The sequence below is a fragment of the Henckelia pumila genome, unplaced genomic scaffold, assembly GCF_033568475.1.
Source record: "Henckelia pumila isolate YLH828 unplaced genomic scaffold, ASM3356847v2 CTG_525:::fragment_3, whole genome shotgun sequence".
Taxonomy (NCBI): domain Eukaryota; kingdom Viridiplantae; phylum Streptophyta; class Magnoliopsida; order Lamiales; family Gesneriaceae; genus Henckelia; species Henckelia pumila.
The window spans coordinates 4,261,673-4,286,567 of NW_027331857.1; the positions used below are offsets into that span (position 1 = coordinate 4,261,673).

General features: G+C 34.4%; 5 protein-coding genes across 14 annotated transcripts; 1 reads left to right on the plus strand and 4 right to left on the minus strand.

Annotated features, from left to right (window-relative positions):
- The first annotated feature begins 1,272 nt into the window (after positions 1-1,272).
- LOC140873022 (calmodulin-7-like) lies at positions 1,273-3,338 on the plus strand. Its single transcript, XM_073275985.1, has 2 exons — positions 1,273-1,513; positions 2,716-3,338. Exons 1-2 carry the CDS (start codon positions 1,438-1,440, stop codon positions 3,087-3,089), a joined length of 450 nt encoding a protein of 149 aa, XP_073132086.1. The 5' UTR covers positions 1,273-1,437; the 3' UTR covers positions 3,090-3,338.
- A 1,104-nt stretch (positions 3,339-4,442) lies between these two features.
- Positions 4,443-8,206, minus strand: LOC140873236 (ubiquitin-conjugating enzyme E2 22-like). Of its 7 annotated transcripts, XM_073276288.1 has the most exons (8): positions 7,469-7,745; positions 7,223-7,303; positions 6,917-7,049; positions 6,539-6,683; positions 6,387-6,464; positions 6,157-6,269; positions 5,924-6,027; positions 4,443-5,073 (listed from the first exon to the last, which is right to left on the minus strand). In XM_073276288.1, exons 3-8 carry the CDS (start codon positions 6,917-6,919, stop codon positions 4,743-4,745), a joined length of 774 nt encoding a protein of 257 aa, XP_073132389.1. In that variant the 5' UTR covers positions 6,920-7,049; positions 7,223-7,303; positions 7,469-7,745; the 3' UTR covers positions 4,443-4,742. The 7 variants fall into 7 exon arrangements, with proteins under 7 accessions (XP_073132389.1, XP_073132390.1, XP_073132387.1 ...); XM_073276289.1 differs by lacking the exons at positions 7,223-7,303; positions 7,469-7,745 and adding an exon at positions 7,996-8,206; XM_073276286.1 differs by lacking the exons at positions 7,223-7,303; positions 7,469-7,745 and adding an exon at positions 7,963-8,206.
- A 4,165-nt stretch (positions 8,207-12,371) lies between these two features.
- Positions 12,372-16,573, minus strand: LOC140873208 (proteasome subunit alpha type-3). Its single transcript, XM_073276245.1, has 9 exons — positions 16,320-16,573; positions 16,137-16,220; positions 15,494-15,567; positions 14,570-14,656; positions 14,403-14,487; positions 14,160-14,206; positions 13,680-13,745; positions 12,880-12,970; positions 12,372-12,631 (listed from the first exon to the last, which is right to left on the minus strand). The coding sequence occupies exons 1-9, from the start codon at positions 16,461-16,463 to the stop codon at positions 12,560-12,562; spliced, it is 750 nt and encodes a 249-aa protein (XP_073132346.1). The 5' UTR covers positions 16,464-16,573; the 3' UTR covers positions 12,372-12,559.
- Positions 16,574-17,625: 1,052 nt separating this feature from the next.
- On the minus strand, positions 17,626-19,637 carry LOC140873206 (magnesium-protoporphyrin IX monomethyl ester [oxidative] cyclase, chloroplastic). The gene is made up of 5 exons (XM_073276241.1): positions 19,126-19,637; positions 18,677-18,741; positions 18,269-18,596; positions 18,075-18,173; positions 17,626-17,924 (listed from the first exon to the last, which is right to left on the minus strand). Exons 1-5 carry the CDS (start codon positions 19,591-19,593, stop codon positions 17,661-17,663), a joined length of 1,224 nt encoding a protein of 407 aa, XP_073132342.1. The 5' UTR covers positions 19,594-19,637; the 3' UTR covers positions 17,626-17,660.
- Positions 19,638-20,217: 580 nt separating this feature from the next.
- LOC140873044 (histone-lysine N-methyltransferase, H3 lysine-9 specific SUVH1-like) lies at positions 20,218-24,566 on the minus strand. 4 transcript variants are annotated; one of them, XM_073276017.1, is made up of 5 exons: positions 24,437-24,503; positions 24,214-24,285; positions 21,595-23,953; positions 21,381-21,473; positions 20,218-20,541 (listed from the first exon to the last, which is right to left on the minus strand). In XM_073276017.1, exon 3 carries the CDS (start codon positions 23,679-23,681, stop codon positions 21,645-21,647), a length of 2,037 nt encoding a protein of 678 aa, XP_073132118.1. In that variant the 5' UTR covers positions 23,682-23,953; positions 24,214-24,285; positions 24,437-24,503; the 3' UTR covers positions 20,218-20,541; positions 21,381-21,473; positions 21,595-21,644. The 4 variants fall into 4 exon arrangements, with proteins under 4 accessions (XP_073132118.1, XP_073132119.1, XP_073132117.1 ...); XM_073276018.1 differs by lacking the exon at positions 24,437-24,503 and adding an exon at positions 24,387-24,416; XM_073276016.1 differs by lacking the exon at positions 24,214-24,285 and having other exon boundaries at positions 24,437-24,566.
- Between the last annotated feature and the right edge of the window lie 329 nt (positions 24,567-24,895).

A 24,895-nucleotide genomic window follows, 5' to 3' on the forward strand; every position in this document is an offset into this window, starting at 1 on the left:
CACGGTTTATGCAAAACAAAATGTCGGACCGAATTCACTTATATTTTGGCTTTACAAAAAATTATATAAAATATTATAAGATTTAGTTCTGATTTTCGTTATAACAATTATGCTAAATCGTGATCGACATGTATAACCTACTACGGATAGACGATGCTTTGAGAGCAAGTGTTGTCTATATTCTACATTTTTATATAGTAAATATTTATATAAAATAGTATATATTTAAATAGTTTTTGTTTTATTTATTTTATTTATTTAAGTCTTTAATGAAGTTAATTTGTTGTTTTTTTATTATTGTTTCGAGGATCATTGATTTTTATCGTTCGAGGATTATTTTGGAAAACAAATTAGATACCGGAAAGCTATAACTTAAAAAAATATTTAAATAAGTTGAACATTTTCAATAGCTTGTATTAAAAAAAACAAAAATGATTTTAACATTTGGATAAATGTTGAAAAATATTTTTATTTTTATTTTTAAATATAGTTAGAAACATAAGTCAAAAAGCTAATAAAATTATCTTTTAAAAAATCAAATTTTTATAATTAAAAACAACAATTTTAAAGAAAAAAATATCTCCTCTAATAAATATATAATTTTATGCTCGAGACACAAAATAATATATAGATAAGTAATGTAACGTAATAAAAAATAAATAAAAAAAGATAGTGAATATTTGATTTGATTTGATTGATAGATTATAGTTTATTTGATTTGATTGATTAAATTTTATACAAAAATGGTAAATTACCATATTATTCTTTTAATAATAAAAAAATATAAATAATATTATTTATAAGGGGTAATATAGTAATTTTAATTCAATGATTTGATTGATGTAAGATAAATAATTAATGATTTGATTGATGTAAAATTATAATTAATAGATGGATAAATAATATGATGAAAAGAACGTGTGATTAGACATGATAATTTTATACATAGATTATTAATAATAGTACCAAACGGAACCTAAGGACATGATTGGTATAAGAACTATGTATGCATCAAATCGTTTTTTTTTTCTTTTAAAAAAAAAAAGTTTTGAATTTTTCCCAACAAAGTTCTAATTTTTTTCAGTTTATTAAATAAAAATTTCAAAATTTATTTTGAGAAAAGAAATGGAAGAAAGTCAAAGCGGGAAGATCGTAGCAACGGAAAAAGCCCGAGCCAATCACGTCCGGACACAACGGGATATCATTATTATTTCCAAAAACATTATTAACAAGAAAATTAGCGGATCTTAATTTAATGTACCAAATTTATCTCTGCCACCCAATAATCTGCGTCTTCTGTGTCTGATATATATAACGCTGATCACTGGTAAAACAGAGGCCCCATCTCATCGCTCTTTTTCATTCATTTCTTCAATTCAGAAAAGCCCACAAAGCAAGAAAGGATATCAGAATCCAAGAAAATTTTGAGTTGAAGAAATGGCGGATCAGTTGTCGGATGACCAGATCTCTGAGTTCAAGGAGGCCTTCAGCCTTTTTGACAAGGATGGAGATGGTTCGATCATTCTTCTCTTCTTTTTCATTTCGGGAAATTTCTTGCATATCCTTGTCTTTATGTGAAAAAGATGCGATTTTTTTTTGCGTGGATTCGGTATTTTTTATGTGGGTTTTGTGTTTTACGGCAGATCTAGTTTTTTTATTTTTTATTTTTGTTATGAATTAAATTGTTCCTCATCTGAAAACATAGTTGCTGTCACTTTGGTAATCTTTTGGAGTTAAGCTGTCAAGAGATGGTTAAAAAGAGATTGGGAAATGGGGCACGTGCTAGAGTGGAAGAATTTGTCAGGTTTCTCATGTTCTCCATAATCAAGTGTGATCTTTGATACACATGCGATCTAGTGTGATCTTTGATACATATGCGATCTAGTAGCTTATTTTTACAACTAAATTTGCCTATTTCGGGTGAAAAGAAAGAAAGAAAGAAATGCATTTTCTGTGGTGAAAAGGGCATCAAATATATTTCTTCCATGAGTGTGGAGCATGTTAGGATAAGTCATGTTGCCATATTTCCCAATTCCAGCTTATTGTTTTTCCTTTGGTATCCTAAATGATATAACAATGGGGTAACTATGACTGTAATAAAACCTCAAAACCATTTTAATTCTTGTACCTGTCATAGAGGTCTTCTCAACACAAACTTGGAAAATCCTAAAAATGCACACTCAATTAAAAGATTGAATCTTGAGTACTTGTCTTAATTTCATTACATTCATTTTGTATCTATTCATCATTTTGAAATTTTATGGTCGTGTGGATTGTTCGATCTATTCCCGGATGATAATGTGGTAACATCTTGTTGAGAGTCCGACTTGTACTAAGAATTGTTACGCATGGCACCACATCCATGAAGATTTCTACTATACATGGTTATTAGAAACGAAAGACACAATAAGATATAAGGTATAACAAGGGGCATATACTCGTTAATTATTAGTGATAATAAATGCCTGTTGTTCTGCATTTGATATTGGATTTCTTATCTCTATATATTGAAAAACTTCACCTAAGTTACGTTTCAGCACCTAAGTTTGATTTCTTTGCCATCTGTTTCAATTATGTATTTTTGTTTCAAAAAATGCGAAGTGACTGGATCATCACCATCTCTTTGGATGTGGTTTCATTGAAATGCAGTGATTTTGATCCCCCTTTTTCTTACACTTTTAGTTACTTAAAATATATAGTCAAAATTGTGTGCAGGTTGCATCACAACCAAGGAGCTCGGTACCGTGATGAGATCTTTGGGACAGAATCCAACGGAAGCTGAGCTCCAGGACATGATCAACGAGGTGGATGCTGATGGCAATGGAACCATCGACTTTCCTGAGTTCTTGAATCTCATGGCAAGGAAAATGAAGGACACAGATTCCGAGGAGGAATTGAAAGAGGCTTTCCGCGTCTTTGACAAAGATCAAAATGGTTTCATCTCTGCTGCTGAGCTTCGCCATGTAATGACAAATCTTGGCGAGAAGCTGACCGATGAAGAAGTTGATGAGATGATCCGGGAGGCGGATGTTGATGGGGACGGACAGATTAACTACGAAGAGTTTGTCAAGGTTATGATGGCCAAGTAATGTCCCTACCTCCAAAAATTACATGAAATTATGAATGCGAAATTGGACAAAAATTTTATCTTGGATAGAAGGATGAACATAGGGTGGAACTGGTGTTATCAGTTGCTAGTTTCCCTTTTTCATCATTTCTTTTTTATGGTTTTGAAGTTTTTGAAAAGATTAATGGTTACTTGTGATGGTATCTAACTTTTGTCGAAATACTCGAAGTACTGTGTTGAGGTGTTATTAAGAAATCGCCGGTTTATAATTTTTCCATTTTACCAGTAATGTGCAGTAGCGACCCAAGAGACTCGATATGTGTTGCCAAAAGTTTGTATGGATAATTTGGATTTTTTTAATTTTAATTAAAAAAATTGATTTATTCGATTTAGTTTCTGGGCCATAGAATTGGAAGACCACAAAATTTTAATAAAAATTTTCTGAACCACGAAATTGGTATTTCGAATTCAAATTCTTATTAAAAACCTTTGTTGAAAAAATTTCAACCAATCAAGTTATCCATTTAATTAATCGATTTTTAATTCGTCTACTTATTTGGCTTTGATGAAAAATTCGGTCAGTTTAATGGTTGGGCGTCCCAAAATTTTAAAGGAATTATCCAATTAGCATAATGTGAGCTATCTAAACATGATTAGTTCCAACTTCCAACCCAATACTATAGTTTTCACAAAAATCCTAAACGATTGTCTCACATGTCAATTTAGATTAATTTCTTATTCAATTTGACTCATGAAAAAATATTATTTTTCATTATTATATGGATGGATCGACTTGTCTTATAGAAATCCAATATAATTTCATTTTAGCTACGCATCAATCACTCATATTTTGACCAAGTTTTTTTAAGCGAAGTCTACCATGAACCTTGTACGTTGGGCCTAACATGTGTAGTTGTCACATACCGATATTTAGACAATTTTTTTAAGTAAGGTTGATGTGGATCTCGTAAACTTGGCCAAACACGTGTAATTGAATTCGACGTACGGTTTTATTTCAACTCATAGATTTCAAATATATTTAAATATATTTTTGTTGTTTAGAAAATTAAGTTCATAAACATCAAATCCACCTCTCACGTATATTCATTGTAATTAACGTGGATTTAAAACATCTATAATCCATTCTTACTTGTATTCTAATGCAAGAAAAATTTGTTATATTATTTTTTTTCAAGGCATGAATTTAAAATTTATTATATTATTTTTTTAAAAACAATAAAACTAAACGAAATACATGGATTTCATATCAAAAGCAACCTAAGAGATCGAATTTTCCCTAAAATACTATATATTTGTCAAATGCCTCATGCAATGCACAATACATCAAGGATTATACCAAAATACCGAGAACAAGTATTTCAAGATGTAATTTTTACTTGCACGTTGGTTCAGTACGACTCAAATCTTAAACTTTCGTTTTACAACAAACTGTTCCACCACAAGCCAAATTGATCAGCACGGTGACGTCCTCGCCTGTTAGCAGAACCAAACAAATAGGTTGAAAAGGAATATCATATTGCACAGGAGATGCAAGATTGCAACGTTCCACAGTTCCAACTTCGAAATGACGTGAAAAAATGCAAATCTTACAACGATTCCCTCACGTCCATTTAAAAAGATGACAGAAATGTGACATGGTTGATCCATTGAATCTTTATAATCTCTTCAGGCTTTTCTTTCTAGCATCCATCTTCTTTTTGTCTGCAGGAACTTTAGTCACTGCAGATTCTCTTTTTTGTGTCAATGTAGCAGAACCACTGACTCCTGTCTCAGTTGATGAAGTTAGAGCAATTGATTGCTGATCTTGACCGTTTCCAGGTTTTGGGGCCAGTGGTGAAGGTGGTGCAGCAAATGATGCGGCATTCTTGTGGTCGACACTCTTTACCGAAGGATTTGTTTGGTCTACGTTTATAGCAGTGGACTCAGATATAGTTCCAGTTTTGAACTTAGGCTTCGGCTTGAGAGCGTGAATTTCCGTGTAAACTCTGTTGATTTTAGAGAAGTCAGATAATGAAAAGAATACTGCACAAACCATGCTGTCATTCACAACTGTAACAACGACCCTCCCAAATTGTGAAATTGTATTGTGGAAAAAGAGTGAAAGCATCTACAAAGCCACAAAATGGATTCTTGCCGTGATTTAAGTTAACTATTTTCATAGAACAATAATGGCTATAGATTAGCTGTTAGAGGAGTTCATTGTGCAAAATCTTGCCTAAGGTGCTCGTGAAAGACAGAATAAGCCCTGGCCGACGACTCTATGCGTGAAGCATAAGCTTCAATAAGGTTTAGAGAAGTGTTACTTTAAGGATGATAGCAAGAGGATTTCTCGCTCATGATACATCCAAGTCTTGTTTTTCCACACAAATCCATTCCACGGTGAATAGAAACTCTCGAATATGTTAATTATTTTGAACCCTTCTATTAATCACAAATCAGTTAAAAGATATATAGAAAATGTACAAGGAAAGACTGCATGGGGACTCGGTAATTTTCATTTTTGAACCGTCTATAATTTGAAGTAGGCAAATTACCCCCAAAAGAAACTGATCCTGGAATCAATCATCGTGCGATTCTTCAACAGATTTTTTGCGTTTTCACAGAGTTTTGTTGCATTTATACACATCAAAAGGAAAGGAAATGCTCTATTTTTTCTAGGCTTGTTCTTTAGATTTGGCCAGAAAAGAGAGTCCTCGCGCGACGTTTTACTTGGCAAGTCTAAACCTTGACTTTTTGTTCATTATCATGAGAGAACAGCACAAGCAGATGCATAGTTCATGATAAAAATACAAGTTTTTGAATATGACAGTTTAGCAACACGGTGGCACGACTTACCTGGCATGTTTAGCATAGTCATCATAATTCTCAAGCAGCATCTTGCCAGCCTGATCGTTTAGAGCTGATTCTGGAAATGGTTCGATCAATAAGCATCTGATAACCTATCAAACAAAAAGAGCGTGAGAAAGGAAAAAAATTAAATGGTCCTGGAATGTACTGAAACATTGATAAAATATCTCAAATTGGTCAAATACTAACTCTACGAGAACTACGAAAGTGATTGAACTTACTATTAAAACATGACGTAAACCAAGATTTGGGTTCCAGTCTTTCTTCAGAGCATTGACACATATTTCACCATTAGTTGCAATATTTGGATGGAAAATATTGGTCAGAAAGTAGCCTGGAATGTACAGCCAAGAGAGAAGAAAAAAAAATCAAAATGTTATTGTATAAAGTATGTTTCCTGATCCATGACTGATAAGAATGGAATGTGTGTTCAGCATAAATGAAGACAAACCTTTTGGTGGGGATTGTGGGAAATCATGAGACAGAATCAACTTCATACGAAAAACTCCATTTTCATATGGAGTCCCAGCTGCAAGATTACATGTAGTCACAAAAAGGAAATGACTTTCTAAAGTGCATGAGGATAATGGCAAAGAAATGTACCTGGGCCCTCAATGTCAGCGAAGATAACTGAAAAGTTATCATCATTCACACCTACTTTGATTCCTTCTGGGGGAGTTTCATCAAGGTTCTTCAATTCCTTCGCTAGTTGTTTTATGACATTCGGGGGAAGATTCTCATTAGTTGCCTAAACAATATAAACACAATCGTTATGGAGTTTCACTCCGAATGAGAAATCCGCTGTACAGTAAGAAAGTCATAAATCTCTCGCTCCCCCTATTTTTTATTCTTGCAATGTGACACAGGGACGCAAAGCGTAAATGATATGAATTTATTTACTCGACCAATTTGCATAAATGATAAATATCTGCAAATCCTTATTAGACATCCTATATCCACAAGAAAGGAGGATAACATTACCATAGCAGGCTGTCCCAGAACAAAAGTTCACTCTCAACTTTTGTGGGAAGATAAAGGTCCCCTAGCAACTGCTTTGAAGAACTATTGTGCGTTTAAAGTTTCCAGGAAGATAATCAGGACACAAGGCAGGATCCTGCATATCAACAACATCAGCACTGCAGATATATTAACATACAGTTTTGCACTTGGGGTATGAGATGAGTAAGTTTTACACAGTCAACCAGCTATTTAAATCACTGTAGCTTCAAACATAAACTTGTTGCACAATTTGTGTATTTTTCAGAAACTAATTCACTGGCAAGTCACCTGATGAAACATTGGCAAAGAGAGCTCACAAAAATAGATCAGTATATGATGAAGAAGAGCAAATCAATCAAAGAATGGTATCTGCCAAATACAATGGAAAATTGTTTACCCATCTTCCCATCAAAATACAGTAACTCAAGACCCAAAAGCAAAGAAACACAAGAACTGAGAGAGGCGATTCTTATAAGTTAAATGCCAAACCATCATAAAAGAATTTGGCTTTTGAATCAAGGCGTTGCATATCACCTCGTAGGTACTACCAATTGCGCCCCTTTCAACCAAGATTTAAGTGAATTTTTTAGTTTTTTTTTTCCCTATCAGGTGAACAGAATCAGAGTTCAGAGAGTCATTAATAATAAATAAAAGCCTGATCTTTCTACTAAATAAACTCACAACATGAAATTCAGACATGTTATCCTAGCAAGAAAGTAAAGTACTTTACAAAAAAAATGAAGCATTGAAAGGGCCATACTTTACGGATCAGAATCAAATGAAGCAAAGTATAAACCCTACGAGTGGACAACTCGAGAACTCACCGTAATGGTATAATCCCTGACACATTACCCAAAAAGACATAAACAAAATAAAACCATTTCAAGAATTGACAAGAAAACCTCTTCAGAAATATGTCCGGGAAACACAAATGCTCACATATGAGATAAAATCCAATCTAACCCAAAAATCACTAACAAAATGTAGCATCAAGAAGCATAAAAACCCATATGAAGAACATCACCTACGGAGCAAGCCGGCGTAGAGGGAATGCGACGTACAAATGTGGGTCGGTGCTCGTTTTTCTTGGCTTTCGCTTTCTCCAAAATTACAGATAAGATATGAACAACGCAAAAGACCACCAATAGATTTGAGTGCGATCCTGTCCTCCTGCAAATAATTGACGAGTGGATTCGAACATGCACCACAAGTGAGACAGAGAGAAGAAGCCGCCGCGATTTTGAGACGCAAATGTTGAATACAGCACAGGACGCTCCAAATTAATACATCAACGCCACTCTTTATGTTGTAACGTTACAATGTAGATCTTGGAATTTGATTTGACCTTTCAATTTCATTTTTCAACAAAATGTTTATTGTCCATATTATTGATTTGAATTTTTTAATATTTACGATCCAATTTCTTCCCTTCTTCTTTCTTTTTTGACTTTAATGCAAAAAATAATAATAATAATAAAGGTACTTTAGAAGTTAATGCCATATCTCTTCTTGAAAGAATGTTGTTTACTACTTCAAAATTTTAAGAAAAGTTCAAGCATCAATTTTGTAGAGAATTTCTGATGTGAATCATGATGCAAAAATGGTTATAAATTTGTGAGATTTTATCATAAGATACATGTTCTTTAAATTTTAGGTTAGAGATGCATCTTAAAGTTTGAAAAGCATGTACATTTAATTTTCGGGATGCGCACCACTTTCTTCTTTGAACATAACTAATTTGAATTTTTATTCGTGATAAAAAATCGATTTTACTCATATTTATAATTAAAAAAATAATATTTTTGACATAAAAATTAATAATTTTTTGTTAATAACTCAAATAAAAAAATCTATTTCATAAAGATGACATTTGAGACCGTTTTAAGCAAGTTTTTATTCGTAAACTTCATGGAAAAACTTAATATACATATACCGATTAAAACTTAATGTATACATATTACTATTGTTTGTAGATTATAAATGATGGCTTTTATTATGTCTGAATGGTAATTTATATAGAAAAAAACTTTGTTTAGAAAATTCATAATTGTTCTTTAAAAAAATAATCCGTGTGCTTTATTACCAATATCAGCAAATTTCAGGTACACTCAAGAAAAGAGTAGTGATTTCATTATTAATGTGTGTGAGTTTCATATCTTACTATACTTACTATATTATTAAAAAAGAGCACTACTTAGTAACCGAATTAAAATTAATTTGGTGAAGTCAAAGACGAAATATCTAAAATATCCTTTAAAAAGGAATAAAATCTCTATCTTTATTTTAAATTTTATTTGTCCAGGATTTTCTCTATTTTTGTGTCTTCATCTTATTTTAAAATTTAAATTGATTTGAAACAAAAAAAGTACTATATATATATATATAATAAATAATATTCATATTTTAATCACACACGCAACTAGTTTTAATGATAGTATTAGTATAAAATAGCACGATGATTCAAATACTAAAATCCAGGTGTGAAAAATTCTTATATTTGTACGTAAAAAATGGCTTCTAAGAGCATCTCCAACGCTGCATTTGCACCATTTTGATGCAGAATTGAAGTCCAACGGGGCGCCCCCACTAATCCTGCGCCAAATATGGCGCAGGAAAATGGGCTGCACCAAATTTGGCGCAGCCCACTTTTTTTTTTATTAATTTTTAATTACTAAATTTTATTTTCTTGAAAAATAATTTAATATTTAATTTATTGTTTTAAAAATTAAATATTAGGACAAAAATATTTAATATAATAATTCATTAATTTTATCAATGAATATTTAATTATTAATTAAATTTAATATTTATTTAAATAAATACTAAATAATTAAAATAAAAATATAAATTGGGTGACAAATAGCAAATTAGAATAATATATGTAAAATAAAGAGAATATTCCAAGAATATTCCTTTTGGAAATGAGTTTGAGATAGATGTATTGTTTGATGCAAAAATTACATTATTTTAGTGCAAAACTTGCACCAAAATGATGTTTGTGGTTGAAGATGGCCTAAGATCCAAAAGAACTGTGGTTTCATTTCTATGCATTTTTCGATGTGAATAATCAATTTATAAGGGTTTATTTTGCAATTTATCCGATGAATTGGAAAACCATTCGTCAAATTGTTAATTGATTAATTAATTAACATGAATTTCACATCATTCATTTGCTAATAATAACGAAGGGAGAGCAAATTGTCGGCAGATGAGACAGACAGCATTAATTTACACCGTGACTCCGTGAGAATGTGTGACTTCGATGCTTTATTGAAATTAATTACTGAATTCAATCTTGGTTTGAATTTTCAGTATCGAATTTCAATTATATATTGGACTTGATCAATTTTAAGGGTTAGTCTATGCTATGTTACACTACACCGAGAGTGTTTCTCCCCCTATTTCAACACCATTAGATCACGTGGTACCCATATATTTTTATGACAATTGACATATGTCTTGATGATCCAATGGTTGATATTTGACCACATCATGAGGGGAGAAGTACTCCAGGTGTAGCATAGAATAATCCCAATTTTTAAATGATATTGAAATTTGAATGTACTGAAAATTAATCATAGATAATGTTAATTGATATGGGTTTATTCGGTATAATTACATCAATATTTTTGTGAAAAGTTGAAAAATCATAATACATCTTTCATTTTTTAAAAAAATCAAACACAATTCATCATTTTATTATAAAAATTAAAACTTATGTCACCTTTACTCTTTTTAGAAGACCTTTATGATTGTGTTTGAGTTTGAACGGAAGGATTACATTTGAGGATGTATTTGATATGACTTCATATTGCGATGAAATTCACTGCAATGACTGAGATTGTCAAGTATATTTACACCAAACAAACTAATATACTTCAAATTCATCAATCTAAATATAAGATAAGATTGTCCGTGAATGATATGATTTGATTTGAGTAGAATTTGTAAGCTTAATTTGAAATGAAACTCATTTTGAAGGTATTTCAAATCCACCATAATCACCATTACATCGACATGAAACCATGATAGCAAGAGATTGATTTGAATCTACCAAACATAAATTCATCCGTCAAAAGTTCAAATCCTTGATTATATATATATATATATATATAAAAGGGCGGACCCATAGGGCGAAGGTGGGCCACGGCCCCTCCAAAAAAATGTATGAAATATTTTGTAGTATATATGTATATATTTCATGAAATAATAATATATAAATATTTGGCCCTTTGAGTTACATGATAGTGACGTGTGGCTTATTGTTAGACTATGTTCTAAATTTGGAAAAGGCTCTAAGGTTCGAATCTCCCTAAGAATTTTTTTCCTTTTACCTTTTTTATTATTAAAATATGTAAATTTTTGTTTTCAAAATATATAATAATAATAATAATAAAAATTTGCAAACTAAGGGCCTATTTCAAACTAATAAAAATAAAAAGTAAAACCACATGTTTTTCTAATTTTCTTCTTCTAAATTTCCTCTAAAATTATATAAAATAATAAATTTCAAAAGAAAAAAAATAACATGGATATTTATCGTGAAAGTGAAAATACATATGTTTTCCTCTAAGTTTATATATATATTTTATTGAAAGAGATTTTGTCAAAATTCTTTATATTGATGATATCATTGAAGATTTTGAAAATTTTAAGGAATGTCGAATTAATTTTATTTACAAATATATTTGTTAAAAATAGTCAATTTTTATATTTTATCTTTTAATATATTTTTTTTATATTTTATAAGCGACCCTCCCAAAGCCGAAATCCTAAATCCGCCGCTATATATATATATATATATATATATATATATATATATATGTATTTCACTCTTTCGGGTTGAGTATTTTTTTTGTCCGTATATGTGTTAGGTGAAACTTTCATGTGGCTCTGCCCTTGGTCCCTATTTTGTTAGTAATTTGATCTCGCAATATTCAGAAAATGACACCTTTAGAATTAGATGTGGGCAGCCAATGTTTTTCTAAATAAAGTCCCACGAGTCACATTCGAAATTATTCAAATTAAATACCTATAGCAAAAAGTAAAATCAACTAATTAATCCACAATCAATAAACAGAATGCAACTTAAACGTGGAGGTATTTTCTTGTGTGGTGTAACAGATATGCTGATGAATATACCTTCTTCGATAGAGAGCTTCTGTCTTTTATGGTTTTTCACTAGTCTGTCATTTCGTTTACAATTTTAGCACATCACTTTATAATTATAGAGATAAACTTCTTTTTTCAACTGCAACTCATTTCATACACTAAGCAATATAGCATGTATCAGGAATCCTCTAGCTCGCAGTGTTTTTATGTCAGGATCAAACTTGGAGCTTATTAACTGTACTCTACCATCTTGGCTTAGTGCCGTTGTACCCCGTGGCTTAAGTATTTGAATGAATTCTTGGTTTTACTTCCAAAAAAAAAAATGTATCAGGCATCCTATTTTTATCAAACTCACATGACAATGAACTGGTAGAAACAAACAGAAATTTGAAAAATGGGGCCTCAAGTATAAAACCATCTCTGAAATGCAAGAACAATGCTCAAAGGTTCCAAATTCAAGTGTATGAAGATTTTTCATGGCCCAGTACAAGAAAAATCTATTTTAAGAGACACCTAGTCAGCATCCATTTCCTCAAGTGCAGCTTTGGCTGCTGCCTTGGCTTCTTCTAATAGGTCATCTGGAACCTGATTAACCATAAAGATGAAAGAATATTATTCACCAATTCACATATAAATGAAGAATGCAGTCCAAAGCCCAGACATGCAAGCATCAAAGAATTGATACATGAAGCCACATATGGAGCGAAGATAGAGGTGAGACACGCGGCGGAAAAACAGCAGAAGTGTCTTTAAGACAACAAATGGCACCAATCAAATGCAAGTAGCACCACAATGGATTAGTACATCCAAGATCTTAAAACATTCAATGTCACCTTTTGATGCAGGCGGTTTGACTCGTCACAGACCCAGCTCATTTCCAACTCAAATGCTTTGTCCTTTGCTTCATCATGTACTCCATAAATACTGTTTATGAAAATGGGAGCGGATCAAATTATGAAAGATGGGACCTTATAATTGACACGGAGAAATACGAAGAAAATAGAAAAGCAATTTTATTTTGCACATGCTACCAGTCTGAAACTAAAAAGTGACACTTGCTACAGCTAAATAAAAGATGTAAATTGATTGGTAGTACTGTGAAGATGCTTGAGTTGCTATATACAAACCATGAAATCGTTATCAAAATTGTAACATCCCAATGAAAATAGTCTTAAAAGAAACTAAAATGCATATGTATTACATAAGAGTGAAACTAACATGATACAATTAGAACATTTCCACACCACCCGATCCAAAAAAAATGTAAACTTTTTTGAAGTGGCGAACATAACACACAAAAATGAAGATAATTTATTACTACAAAGCATTCGAAATATTGGGTTAAATTCAAAACAAGTTTGTTGTGACTTGTGTAAAATAAAAGAAGTTGAAGCATTATTTTATGGTAGGCAGCAGACGAGTCAGTTCATATGAGAACTAAATACTTGAGTTTGTAACATACAATGATTTTTTATATTGAACCAAATGTAAATCCATTTGCCAGGTATTTGGTATAATTTAGACTAAAAAACCAATCATAACAAGGTTAATAGCCAGAATAAAGTGACACACAAAATAAATAAATAAATAAATATATGTAAATTCCAAACACAATTTATGAGATATAACTCACATCTTGGCCACCTCAATAATGCCTTGCCGACATGTCATTTCTGAAAGCTTTAATTTTTCAATCTCCCTGTCAACACAACATGGTAGCTCAGAAGTTTCACATTATCAAATATCACTGCATATAAAGAAATGTTATATAAAGATTCCTCGGCAAAAGAATAAGTGTGCTTTTATGATAGAAAGATTGTAAGTCATTATTTTCTTCATGACTTATGAGGTAAAGGACTTGGCTTTGTTTGGTTTCTTGAGTTGAAGCCTCCTTGGTTGATGTTTTTCTTTTTCCCTTTTATAATCCAGATCGGGATAATAACCAAACAACATAAGGGGGTGGGGGCGCAGGAGAATGTAAAGGTCCATTCTACTGCTAAATATCTCAAGATCGGGAGGCTCCAACTATATTTTGTTCCTTTCTATTTTTCAGGTTCTTTTTTTCCAGGATTAATAAAGTACGTGGATCTAAGATGCAAAATATATTGCTCACGTTTTTGCAGCTTGCCTGCCTTTTCCAATGGCAGCACCAAAGTATCTCTGCATCAACGAGAATATGCAAATGATAGAAAGACACATAAGAATTAAAATTTAGAAATTTAATACAAAGATACATAGTATCCATTAATATTGATAGACAAAAGAACATGACATCTTTAACATAAGTATAAATTTATAAGGTTAGATCATTGAATGATATAACCATAATTTGCGATTAATACAAGAAAAAACTAACATAGGAAACTCCAGACGGTTCAACCAAATACAACTGCGGTCCATCCCTATCATAACCCCCCAAGATTACTCCACATCCAAAGGGCCTGCAAAATTCAATTATTGGCTTAATGTGCAGAAAACAGACCAATGGAAGAGACTAGCATTAAAGGAGATGCAAAAACAAACCTGAGCCACCAATAGAGTGTGCACAGATGCACATAACTAGCAACACGTTCTGCAAGTTCTTTCACAGGAATTTGATCGCCATACACACTGAAATAAAAAGCATACGATGATGTAAAAAAGATGCCCAATGAACTCAATGTCAGCAACAGACATTTATACTGCAGCAAAATTAGTCATTAACTACTGCTAGTTGATAAAATCATTCGAAAATCCAAAAATTTCTGAAATTTATCAGGTAACAATATCAACACACTCTAGAGAACTGGAAAAGTTATTCAATGATTTTGTATTGTATCGTTTGTGTAAGCCTTTCGCAAGCTGCTGCAATTTCATGTGATATGTCAATCATGATTTTACATTCTTAGCTAGATCAAGGTAACCAGCACAGGGTCCAACAGCCGAGAGGAAAACTTTCATGGCTGATTTATATAGTTTAAGCTCCTTCATTTCACTGAAGTTTGTTACCCCCCAATTAGATTAACCAGTAAATATTATTTTCATACATTGGTTTTTCAAAGCCAAACATACCCAAGGTTTCCATTTGCTCCCCATCCCCAATCCAGAAGGCTCAACACCATACCGATGTTTTAGATTATCCAATATCTATGGAGGCCCACCAAAGAAAGCATTTGAAATATCCAATTCTTGCCCTAGATCAAAATCTTTATTTCATCTCATGTTTCTGCATCAAAACTACAGGCAGCCCCACACTATGTATTACACAAGTCCAACTACTAAAGCACGATCATCTAGTCTCCCCAGGTTGACAAGGAACTTGGCCATGGATATGTTGGACACAATGAGAATGCTCGCAGAGGAGTAAAGAAGAGAGAACTGTGCAGTGAGATTGGCAGTGCAATGACATGCAAATATTTTGAGTGCGACAACAACAAAGATAATCAGACAAGACATGTCAAAGCAAACCTCTCATAATTAGCTGCTTCAGATTTTGCCCGTGTCACAATTTGCCTACCGTCTGCAGCTAGTCCAGCAACAGCCTACAAATGGGAGGAGCATTAACAAAGACACAACAAGAACTTAGACTAAATAGTGGAGAAATTAAAATAGTTTCCACAAATCTGCTAACTAAATATGTATATGGATACATAAGTATGTAAATATGGATATGTGAATTCTAATACCAACTATCAGAGAGGGACTTTAAAAAGTAACTGTTTCTAAACTTACAAATTCACAAGCTAGATAAAGCAGTAAAGCACATATACTTTCTGAGTCATGAAAATTGTTTCAATACCATAGGTCAAAAACCTCAATCTACCTAATAGCTTAGTTTTACAACTTCACCGAGCTTGTCACCAATTTTTTCCAAATCCAATAATTTGCAATACCATATAGTGCTGTCAAACTTCTCTCTGTCTGTTCTACCAAGTTAACCTAAGGTTGGCTCACCCAGTCTTCTGGGTCAAGGATTGTACCCCATAATTCTAATCATAATAATGTACAATTAAAGTAACCCAAACTACCAAATAGAAGATGGATTCCGAAATGCACCACCAAAAAAAATGAACAAGCATTTCCTAAGAAAATAGGAGAAATGAACGGATACCATGCCAGAGTGGCGGTGAACTGCATGGATCCTTCGATTAGATCCTGGCAACATCATCTTAGAAGCAATCAGCTTCTCCACTCCCTGTCATAACAATTTTTTTTTTAAAAAAAACCGAATAATTACACAAAAGCTCCAAACACCACCAAAAACAACAAAGCTTGAAAATTGCTTCGCATATACCATAACCACGCCGTCTTTGCATCTGATGGCAACGACGGTGCCGCTGTTGTCAACGGCTTTGGCAGCGTACTCGATCTGGAAAACGCGGCCGTCTGGCGAGAAAGTAGTCACCGAAAGATCGTATCCCGTGCCTATGCTGCTCATCTTTGCTTCTTTCCCTCTTCTGCTGCTGATTTATGAACTATATGAGCTCTCTCGGTTGAGTTTGCCTTTATAGGGGTTTTTCGTTTCTTGTAGTGAGTTTTCTTTGGTTACAAGACAGACCAGGGAGAAGGGATGAAAATGGGTCGGGTTTTATCCGACCGACTCAGATCTGCTTTATTTGGATTGGATCGTTTGGGTTTGTGCAGTGGGCATTTCAATTGGATTTGATTTTTCTAACCGGATTGGATTGGGTCCGATAGTGGTTATAGGATCCTACCCAGATCCCACCCTGCAACAAATATATAATATATTTATGTTGCATTATTTATGTCGATAAAGAAATTGTACCATTCACTCTACATTAATAATAATTTGTTAAACTACACAATTTAAAATATTTTCTAATTTTTTTGGCTTAATTATAGGTAATAATTATTTAAAACTTAACGATTTACCAGTTCGTCCTACTATATTTTGATGGGGAATAAGAAGTTTATACATAACATTTTGAGGAAAGAAAGAGTTGCTAGCTAGTTAACATGATTGATTATTTTTTTATAATAAAAGCTTTAATTCCAATTTTTTTATTTGCCATAAATGCAATGATTAAAAATAAAATATATGGCCTTCAAAAATAATTAAAATTACATTGAAAATATGATGAATACAATTTTTAAATGGATCGAAATTTTGGATATGGGCCGGGATGTAAATTTATATTTAATTACTGTTAGATTAGACATAAAAATTTTAAGCAAACCCAGAAAATCTCGATTATTTGATATGGAGATGTTATTGCTCGATAGAAATTTTAGAGTTTAGAGTTTTCTCTTGTTGCTTTTAGTAATCCTAGCGAGGATAGATTTTATTTTATTTGGCCCCAATTAAAATTGCAAAATGTAAGTCGGAATGTAACGTGAAGTGTTCACAATGAAATTTTCCAACAAATTAAAAAGTGGGGAGGAATTCAATTTCCGGCAATATCACTTAATTAAGCAATTTATTTGTACAATAGTTGAAATCGAGCACAATTGGTACAAATAAACCACACTCTAAAATTTTCGCGAAAATGCCTAGGAATGTTGAATTCATTGCAACATTGTCTCGATTTCACAAACTTGTTTGTACAATGCAAAATGAAATAATCTGTCCCTCAACAAAGTGCAACTGAATTTCGGATTCCCTTGAAGACACAAACTAGTAAACAAGCTGCGGTTCAAATTCCGCCAAGTCCACTGAACCAGATTCAACGGGTTTCATCAGATAGGCGGCGAGCAGCTCGGAAGCCAGAGCAGCAACAAGGGGAATCCTCTTCAAGTTCTTCACCAAAGGAATATCATCGCCCTCGCCTATTGCCAATATTTGCTCGTTGATCGCCACCATCCGGTCTAACTTCCTCTTGAATTCTGGATTCTCAACGTCCAATACGGCTGGGAAAATCCTCGCAGTCGTGCGGTTTGTCTGCACAAACACAAAGAATCAGACTTCGATTAAAAAATGATCATGTGCCGAATCATCTGACTTTGAGTTTGCCTAGAGTCTACCCCATTGAATGTGGAGACCAAGGTTTACCAAGAAAACGAATAACACTTGTTCAGATGGAATAGTCACCTCAATGATCACATGCATATCGAATTCCTTTGTGTTGAGTCCAATGCCCTCGTAGAAATCTGTTCTTTGGCAGTCATTGAGATACATTGTCACGTAGACCTGTAATATTACAAGCAACGACAATTACATACCTACACCGAGAAAGGCTACAAGTAACGACTATAAGTGGAACATAATGGAAAGCGCCATTATACCGAAAGACAGAAGAAACGTGACCACAACTTAGCCTTCCAGTCATTGAGGAACTGAGGCTGTGCCTTCATCAGTGCAGAGAAGAAATCGCCGTGACGATTCTCATCCTGGCACCAGTTCTCAAAGTACTTGAAAATCGGGTAGCACTGGTACTCGGGGTTTTCCTTGAGATGTCTATATATAGTAATGTATCTCCAGTATCCGATCTTTTCAGACAAATAGGTAGCATAGAAAATGAACTTAGGCTTGAAAAAGGTGTATTTTCTGGCTTTTGTTAGGAATCCCAAGTCCAAAGCCAAATTGAAGTCAGACAGACCTTTGTTCAAAAACCTGTTCACGAAAAATCCCAAATTGTAACATCAAACGGAATAGATTAGATTTCATTCACGAATCTAAAAGTTATAACATACCCTGCATGCCGGGCTTCATCCCTTGACATTAGAGAGAAAATCTCAGCTACAATTGGATTGGTTTTCTACACAAGTAACAGAAATATAAGTGGAGCTCAAACGAATTTTAAGCGTTACTGATACGTTTAGGCATATACAAAGGCACATTCTTAATGTACAAATGTGAGTGTGTTTTCATGAAAAAAAAAACATGTGAATGCGTACACACCCACACTCTCTTATATCAATGTATGTGTACATACGCTCGATTTACCCTCCGCTTGAATAGGGTCCCTTCAGGGTCAACCCTTTTTTAAAAAAAAAATGTATGTGTACATACCTCATATTCAATAAAAGCAAGCAAACCAGATAACCCAGAAGCACACAACCCAACGAAATACTTAACCAAGAATTCAGAAAACAAATGTAGGGAAAATAAAAGAAAAGTAAGAAGAAGCAAAGCCTTGTACCTTGAGCCTCCTTCCAAGTTCCTTGTATAGAAGAAAGCCAGAGAACTCAGCAGTGCAAGACCTCTCCAAGAACTCCACAAATATTTGCCTCAATGGTCCCTGAATCTTGTCAGCAGCTTCCTTGAACTCCTTATTCCTCACAAAATGCGTCTGGTTGAAATCGGTCTTGAACTCCTGCAGCAAAGCCTCGAACTCATCCATGTTCAGATTCTTGTTGATTTCAGTGTTGAAAAGCTGCTCCATTTCATCGAAATCTGTGGTGTAGAATCTTGGGGTCAGAAGGGACTCCTTTATCTCGGTTTGCTTCACACTTTTCTTCTTCGTGGCCGCATTTGAAGGCGGCGAAGTGGTCGAAGATGACATTTTTATCGTGAAGAACCTAGTGCTTGGAAGTCTTGAATTCCCAATTCTTGGAACAGTGGTGCTGAATTTCGAAATGGGTTTTACTAAGGCCATTTCTGCTGCCATTTCTTGAGAAATTTCTCTGAACAATGTTGGGGGGTGAAGCTTGAAAGAGATGAATGGTAGGACATGTGGATTATATAATCCGGGATGAAATTTAGTGGTGCCTAATCTCATCCGATGAAATCTATGATGTAAGTGGGAGCATGACACGTGGCGTGTTGTGACTGGTTCGCTTGATTACATTACGGGGGTTTTGAGTTTTGTGGTTTCAACCCAATTGGACAAGAATTCTAGTGGGCTGTTTTTTATTATTATTATTCTTTAAATTGTGGACTGTATTTTTCCAACTCATAATCTCTTGCAAAATGGGGAGAAAACCCAAGATTTCATATGGTATTTGAAAACATACATTAAACGATTCCTAGATTTTTATTCAATGAATACCCAAAACATCTTGCTCTTTATTTGTTTCTTCCTAAATCACCTCTCTCTTTCTAATAATGCACTTAAGATCATTCTTCGGGCATTTGAAATGGTACATGAAATAATGAAATGCGTCACAGCTGAATAATCTACTAGATTAGGTCGTGAGACAAAGTGTTGATACTTTTGACATAAAAACTGATATTTTTTTATAGATCTAATCGAATGATTTCTCTCGTAGGTTTAAAATTACATGTAAGAGAATATGTGACAAACATAATCGAGGAGTTTAAATAAAAGGGATGAAACACTTTTAACGTCAAGACTACATAATGCCATAGGCATCAGGAAGGTTTTAAATTACATGAAAGTGATTCAACATAACCAAAGTTCCAAAACTAAGTCCTAAATAATCTACATATCCTCGCGTTTACAACCAACAAAAGTACAGAAAAAAACGAGTCCTTGGTGACTGGTGTACCGCCAAGAAAACAATTCCTGATCCATATGAAAAATCTGCTGCTTCTTCTTATACTGTCATAAGGCTGTTTGAATCGAGATCTTCCTACCCTATCATCCTACGAGCAACTTTGATGAGCCGCAAAAACAACGATGAACGATGGTCAGAGTCATTTAAAACAAGACATGAAGCAGTTTGTTAACATAACAACTACGTACAAAATTGCCAGAGAATGGTGAAAGCTCCTCGGTGATTCAAGATGTGAATTTTAAAATAGAGGTATAATCTTCTCCTCATGGGAAAGTAACATGGAGATTAAAAACAGAGATTACAGGTGCAATTATGATAGCACAACCCTCCATATCCATCAGGATCATCTCATTATCATGAGACGCAGTGAAATTATCATAACACACAGCAGGAACAGAGAAATGTGGATGTTAAAAAGTTATCGCACGCTAAGAAGATAGACTGCCTGGCAGTCTTTACTTTGATCAGAGCACAGCACAAGCTCTCTACTACCACGGCAAGCTCATGGAGCAGATAAAGCGCCCGGGAAGGGATGGTCTAGAACAGTTACAACCTCACACCACTTGGTACTCATTGATGGGAATTGCAAATGCCAGAAAAAGATCAAAAAGGTTTATTGATTACAAGAAAATTCTACACAGATGAGTGTTAAGACAGTCAAATAAGACAGCTCCTACTAAAATAAATCATCATGAGAGGAAGGGAAACACAAGAAAATAAGCAAAGAACCCAACTGAAACGAAATTAAAAAAAAACGAAAAATCTTCCACATAAATTATCATGCACTATCACTAGTTCACCAAAGTATATGCATGCTACAGATATAAATAATTTCAAATTTTAAGAAAGATTTTGGATATCTTTCCATTGTAATCCATCGGACATAAGTCAAATAATTTTTATAACTAAATTACCAAGAGGAATTGAGATATCTTACATATTGCTAATGCCTGCAGCTCATAATTTTAGTGAGATAGAGCTCTCCAAGGAGTGCATTTAATGATTTGCAAAAGTTGATAATCACGTTTATCTGCACATACCACAGAGGTGAATCATAACATTCCAAGAACCTAAAACTATACATAAGAATGACTTGAAAAGAATAGCCAACATTTTTGGCTGATATATTTAGGGAAAAATAGAAAACTAACCATTAATGGAATTAAAAACCAAATTTAATCCATCACCGAACTAAACATCATCAGTAAAAAAAGCCCTTGCACTTCACAGATCCACACAAGCACCTTTTCCTCCCCTGGTCCCCTTTCTCAGGTGTAACCGTCCCATAGTTATATGTTAGCTCTTGCATTGGTGGAATATGTCGAATGGCAAAGAAAGCAATATGTAGAAATGAGTCACTGTTACTTTCACGTAAAACCGGCTTCCAGAACACATTTGGCGAACAGCTATGATTCATGAAACGGGCTACATTTCCACTGTTTTTTGCACTTATCATAAGGGGAAATGGAGATTTTGTAGAACTGGCAGAATCATCGCGGACGGCTTCTAATGGCTCATAGTAGCGGGTAGCATCAAAAATGTGATTGTCATCAAAATCACTAGAACTAGGTGCCTGGATGATATCGCCAGCATACTCACAAATATAACCTCCTGCACGGATTGGATCCCAAGATCTAAGTCCCCAACCCCGGGTCTTTGTCCTGAAAACCTCTAGATGGACTTTTAGACCAGCTTGAGAAATCCGATTCCTGCAGGTTGGAGGGCATGTGCAGGATTGACCACATTCATGTATCAAGGATTTGTCTATGAGAAGAACCCCAGATGAAGTATATGGGAGTAGACCTCCGTTTTCCTGAACACAAGAGCAATTGATATCACCTGGTTGACATCCACCCTTGCAGTGACAGCCCGTGGAAGGTTTGGAAGTGGAAAAAGGTCTCAAGTACCTGAGACTAGAAGTATAGGTGAAATGAGCAGGTCCCTTCTCACCATCAACATCGTTCACAAGAGTGACAGGTTGACTCTCTGCTCCAGAAGCTAGATCGGATATAATAACACCAGCCCGGGTAACAGTTCCTTCCTTCCATTGCTGGATTGATTTCCACGAAGAATAAGCTTCTGGCTGACCAGGTACTCTGACCAACTTATACTTAAAAACATTACACCCCGACTGATTTTTCTCAGCCCATGACTCCTGAATTTTGTAGAGGCCGTCATAGATATACATCTTGCCGGTTGTACCAGCTGCATCCTTCACACCCCTTAAAACTCTCACATCATTAGCACGATGCAGACTCTTTTCTAGAGCAAGATTCCCCTTTTCAAGTTTCTGATCAAACATCTGCCCATCTCTCCTCTGCACTCCCCCATGGCCGCTATAAATTAGTATGTCGGGATCATCACCTTGATCATCATATCCTCCAGATGAAACGATGCTTAGAGCCACGGGTTCCTCGTCTGCGGTAATTTTGACGCCCATGTAATCAATTCCAGCCATACTTGGAGCATGTAACCCTACAACACACAGCTCCATTCTAAAGAAAAAGATATCACCAACTTCAACACCACCTACATGCCCAATCCTCTTACCATTGTTTGTGCGAACCCCTTTACTCATCAGAAGGTTTGCAGCTTTCAGATCCGGGCGTTTAGTAACTCCTATAACCAAATCCTTTGATTCTTCAAGTTGCGCAAGCTTTCTCCGCAGCAAATCAAATACCAATAATATGGTTTCAACGGTATTCTTGTCCCCACTAGATCTTCTAAAGTCATCAAATTCCTTAAGCTTAAATGAAGTCAAAAGGCTATCAACTAGAGCGTCAACACTAAAATCATCAACCTTCCCAGCTCCTCTCCTCCTTGATTGACTCTTTCCTTTACCAGAACCAACATCTTCAACATTAGTAAACCCACTCAAGTCCCTCTTACGTCGAGCAGCATGCCCATTTGCTTTTGGTGTTGGGGTTCTGAATGAATTAAGTGGTATGGGAGCCGGTATATTGCTACCAAAACCCAAATTACCCGGTTGGCTAGAGGCTCCAAATGTAGCTTGCTGAGAATTATTTGAAACTAGAAAAGGGTAAAATGGTTGAACTCCGGAAGGGAAAGGACCTGAGGGTGGAACACACACAAAAGGTGAAGGTTGGGGAGTAGTAATTGAAGACATGCCCGGTGGATTTGGGAAAACTGGAACAAGACATCTTAAGGGCTTTACATGCAAGATTTTCGATTTATCAACTGAACCAGGATTCGACTCAGATCCCAAATCTTGATCCATTTAACCACCAACAGGACACTCTTTATCACAAGTTTGAATCAACTAAAAAATGACACTTGTATATAAAACAAAAGTAAACAGAAACTACCTAAAACTACTGGTCTTTTTGTTTTAGAATATAAAATTACTGGTCTTTTGAAGCTACAATTGCAAAAATTAGTTCCCCATGCATGAGGTAAAACACAATCTAATTCTCCAACAAATCAAACACAGTAACTGATCCTAGTTCGAACGGTTGGTTTACTGCATAGACACTTGTAAGAACCTGCATCCTGCAACATACAAAATGAAATCATCCACTGGCTCAACATTTCCAAGGGAAAAAGATAATCTTAAGCCTAATTCCAGGAAAACCCTAAAAAAATAAACCTTCAAAAAGGACCCGATTCGTCAATCAAGAAAAAAAAATCGGAAATGAATCGCTACGACCCTAACAACGGTTAACAACTAAAAGACCCATAAACAAATTCAGAAGTAACTGGAGTTCAAACGCACAAAGATACATGCAAAGCCACGAGGCGTAAGAACCAACCGCGAAATTGAATATGGACTGATCTTTTCGCTTGCTTTAAATTCTTTGTAAGCTACGACATACCTCGCAAAGCTACTGAATGGTTAGAAAAATGGGGACAAAAAAAACAGACAACCAAAAAAAGATTGAACTTTTCAGATTTAAGCATGTAATTAGGGGAAAAAATCAAAGACCTCGAATTGTTAAAGGTAGGAGGCAGAGATCTGGAAACAGGGAAGAATACCTGTCGGAGCCTGAGTTTCAGATAGAGAATTTGTGGGTTCGTGAGAGTGAGCTTTCTAAACTGGAACAGAGGCTTTGTGCGTGCACACTGCATCCGATGTACTTACGCTGTCTCAATTGTTCGTGTTCTTGTGTTAATTCCTAATTGACCCCTCGAAATATTCTGATTTATCGATTTATCCCCAATATTAGCACAAAATTTGTCAAAAATTACCCCAATAATAACACCATAAATTTTATCATTAAATGTAACGATACCATATATCTGTTATCATTAAATTTAATGATATGCAATAACTCCTTGAGTCCTTGTGTATCACTTTGTTTGTATTATTATAATTATAATTATTTTTTATATAAATATATATATTTATATATACTATTGTAGTTAGAAATTACCAGATATTTTTATCAAGCATTCATGGTCGGTGTTATAATATAATAAAATTAAATAGTTATG

Bases quoted from the DNA above. Each gene is read 5' to 3' on its own strand.
- LOC140873022 (XM_073275985.1), top strand. From the start codon at position 1,438: ATGGCGGATCAGTTGTCGGATGACCAGATCTCTGAGTTCAAGGAGGCC. The intron at 1,514-2,715 runs GTTCGATCATTC...AATTGTGTGCAG, and splicing joins TTTTGACAAGGATGGAGATG to GTTGCATCACAACCAAGGAG.
- LOC140873236 (XM_073276289.1), bottom strand. The intron at 6,465-6,538 runs GTACATTTCTTT...GTAATCTTGCAG, and splicing joins CGCTGACATTGAGGGCCCAG to CTGGGACTCCATATGAAAAT. The intron at 5,074-5,923 runs GTAAGTCGTGCC...TAAAATCAACAG, and splicing joins GACTATGCTAAACATGCCAG to AGTTTACACGGAAATTCACG.
- LOC140873208 (XM_073276245.1), bottom strand. From the start codon at position 16,463: ATGAGCAGCATAGGCACGGGATACGATCTTTCGGTGACTACTTTCTCG. The intron at 13,746-14,159 runs GTGAGCAATATA...TTGTGTTGACAG, and splicing joins GGCAGGCAAGCTGCAAAAAC to GGAGATTGAAAAATTAAAGC. The intron at 12,632-12,879 runs GTGACATTGAAT...ATGGTTAATCAG, and splicing joins CAAACCGCCTGCATCAAAAG to GTTCCAGATGACCTATTAGA.
- LOC140873206 (XM_073276241.1), bottom strand. From the start codon at position 19,593: ATGGCAGCAGAAATGGCCTTAGTAAAACCCATTTCGAAATTCAGCACC. The intron at 18,174-18,268 runs GTATAATGGCGC...GTAATATTACAG, and splicing joins CACGTTTCTTCTGTCTTTCG to GTCTACGTGACAATGTATCT. The intron at 17,925-18,074 runs GTGACTATTCCA...GTGTTTGTGCAG, and splicing joins ATATGCATGTGATCATTGAG to ACAAACCGCACGACTGCGAG.
- LOC140873044 (XM_073276016.1), bottom strand. From the start codon at position 23,681: ATGGATCAAGATTTGGGATCTGAGTCGAATCCTGGTTCAGTTGATAAA.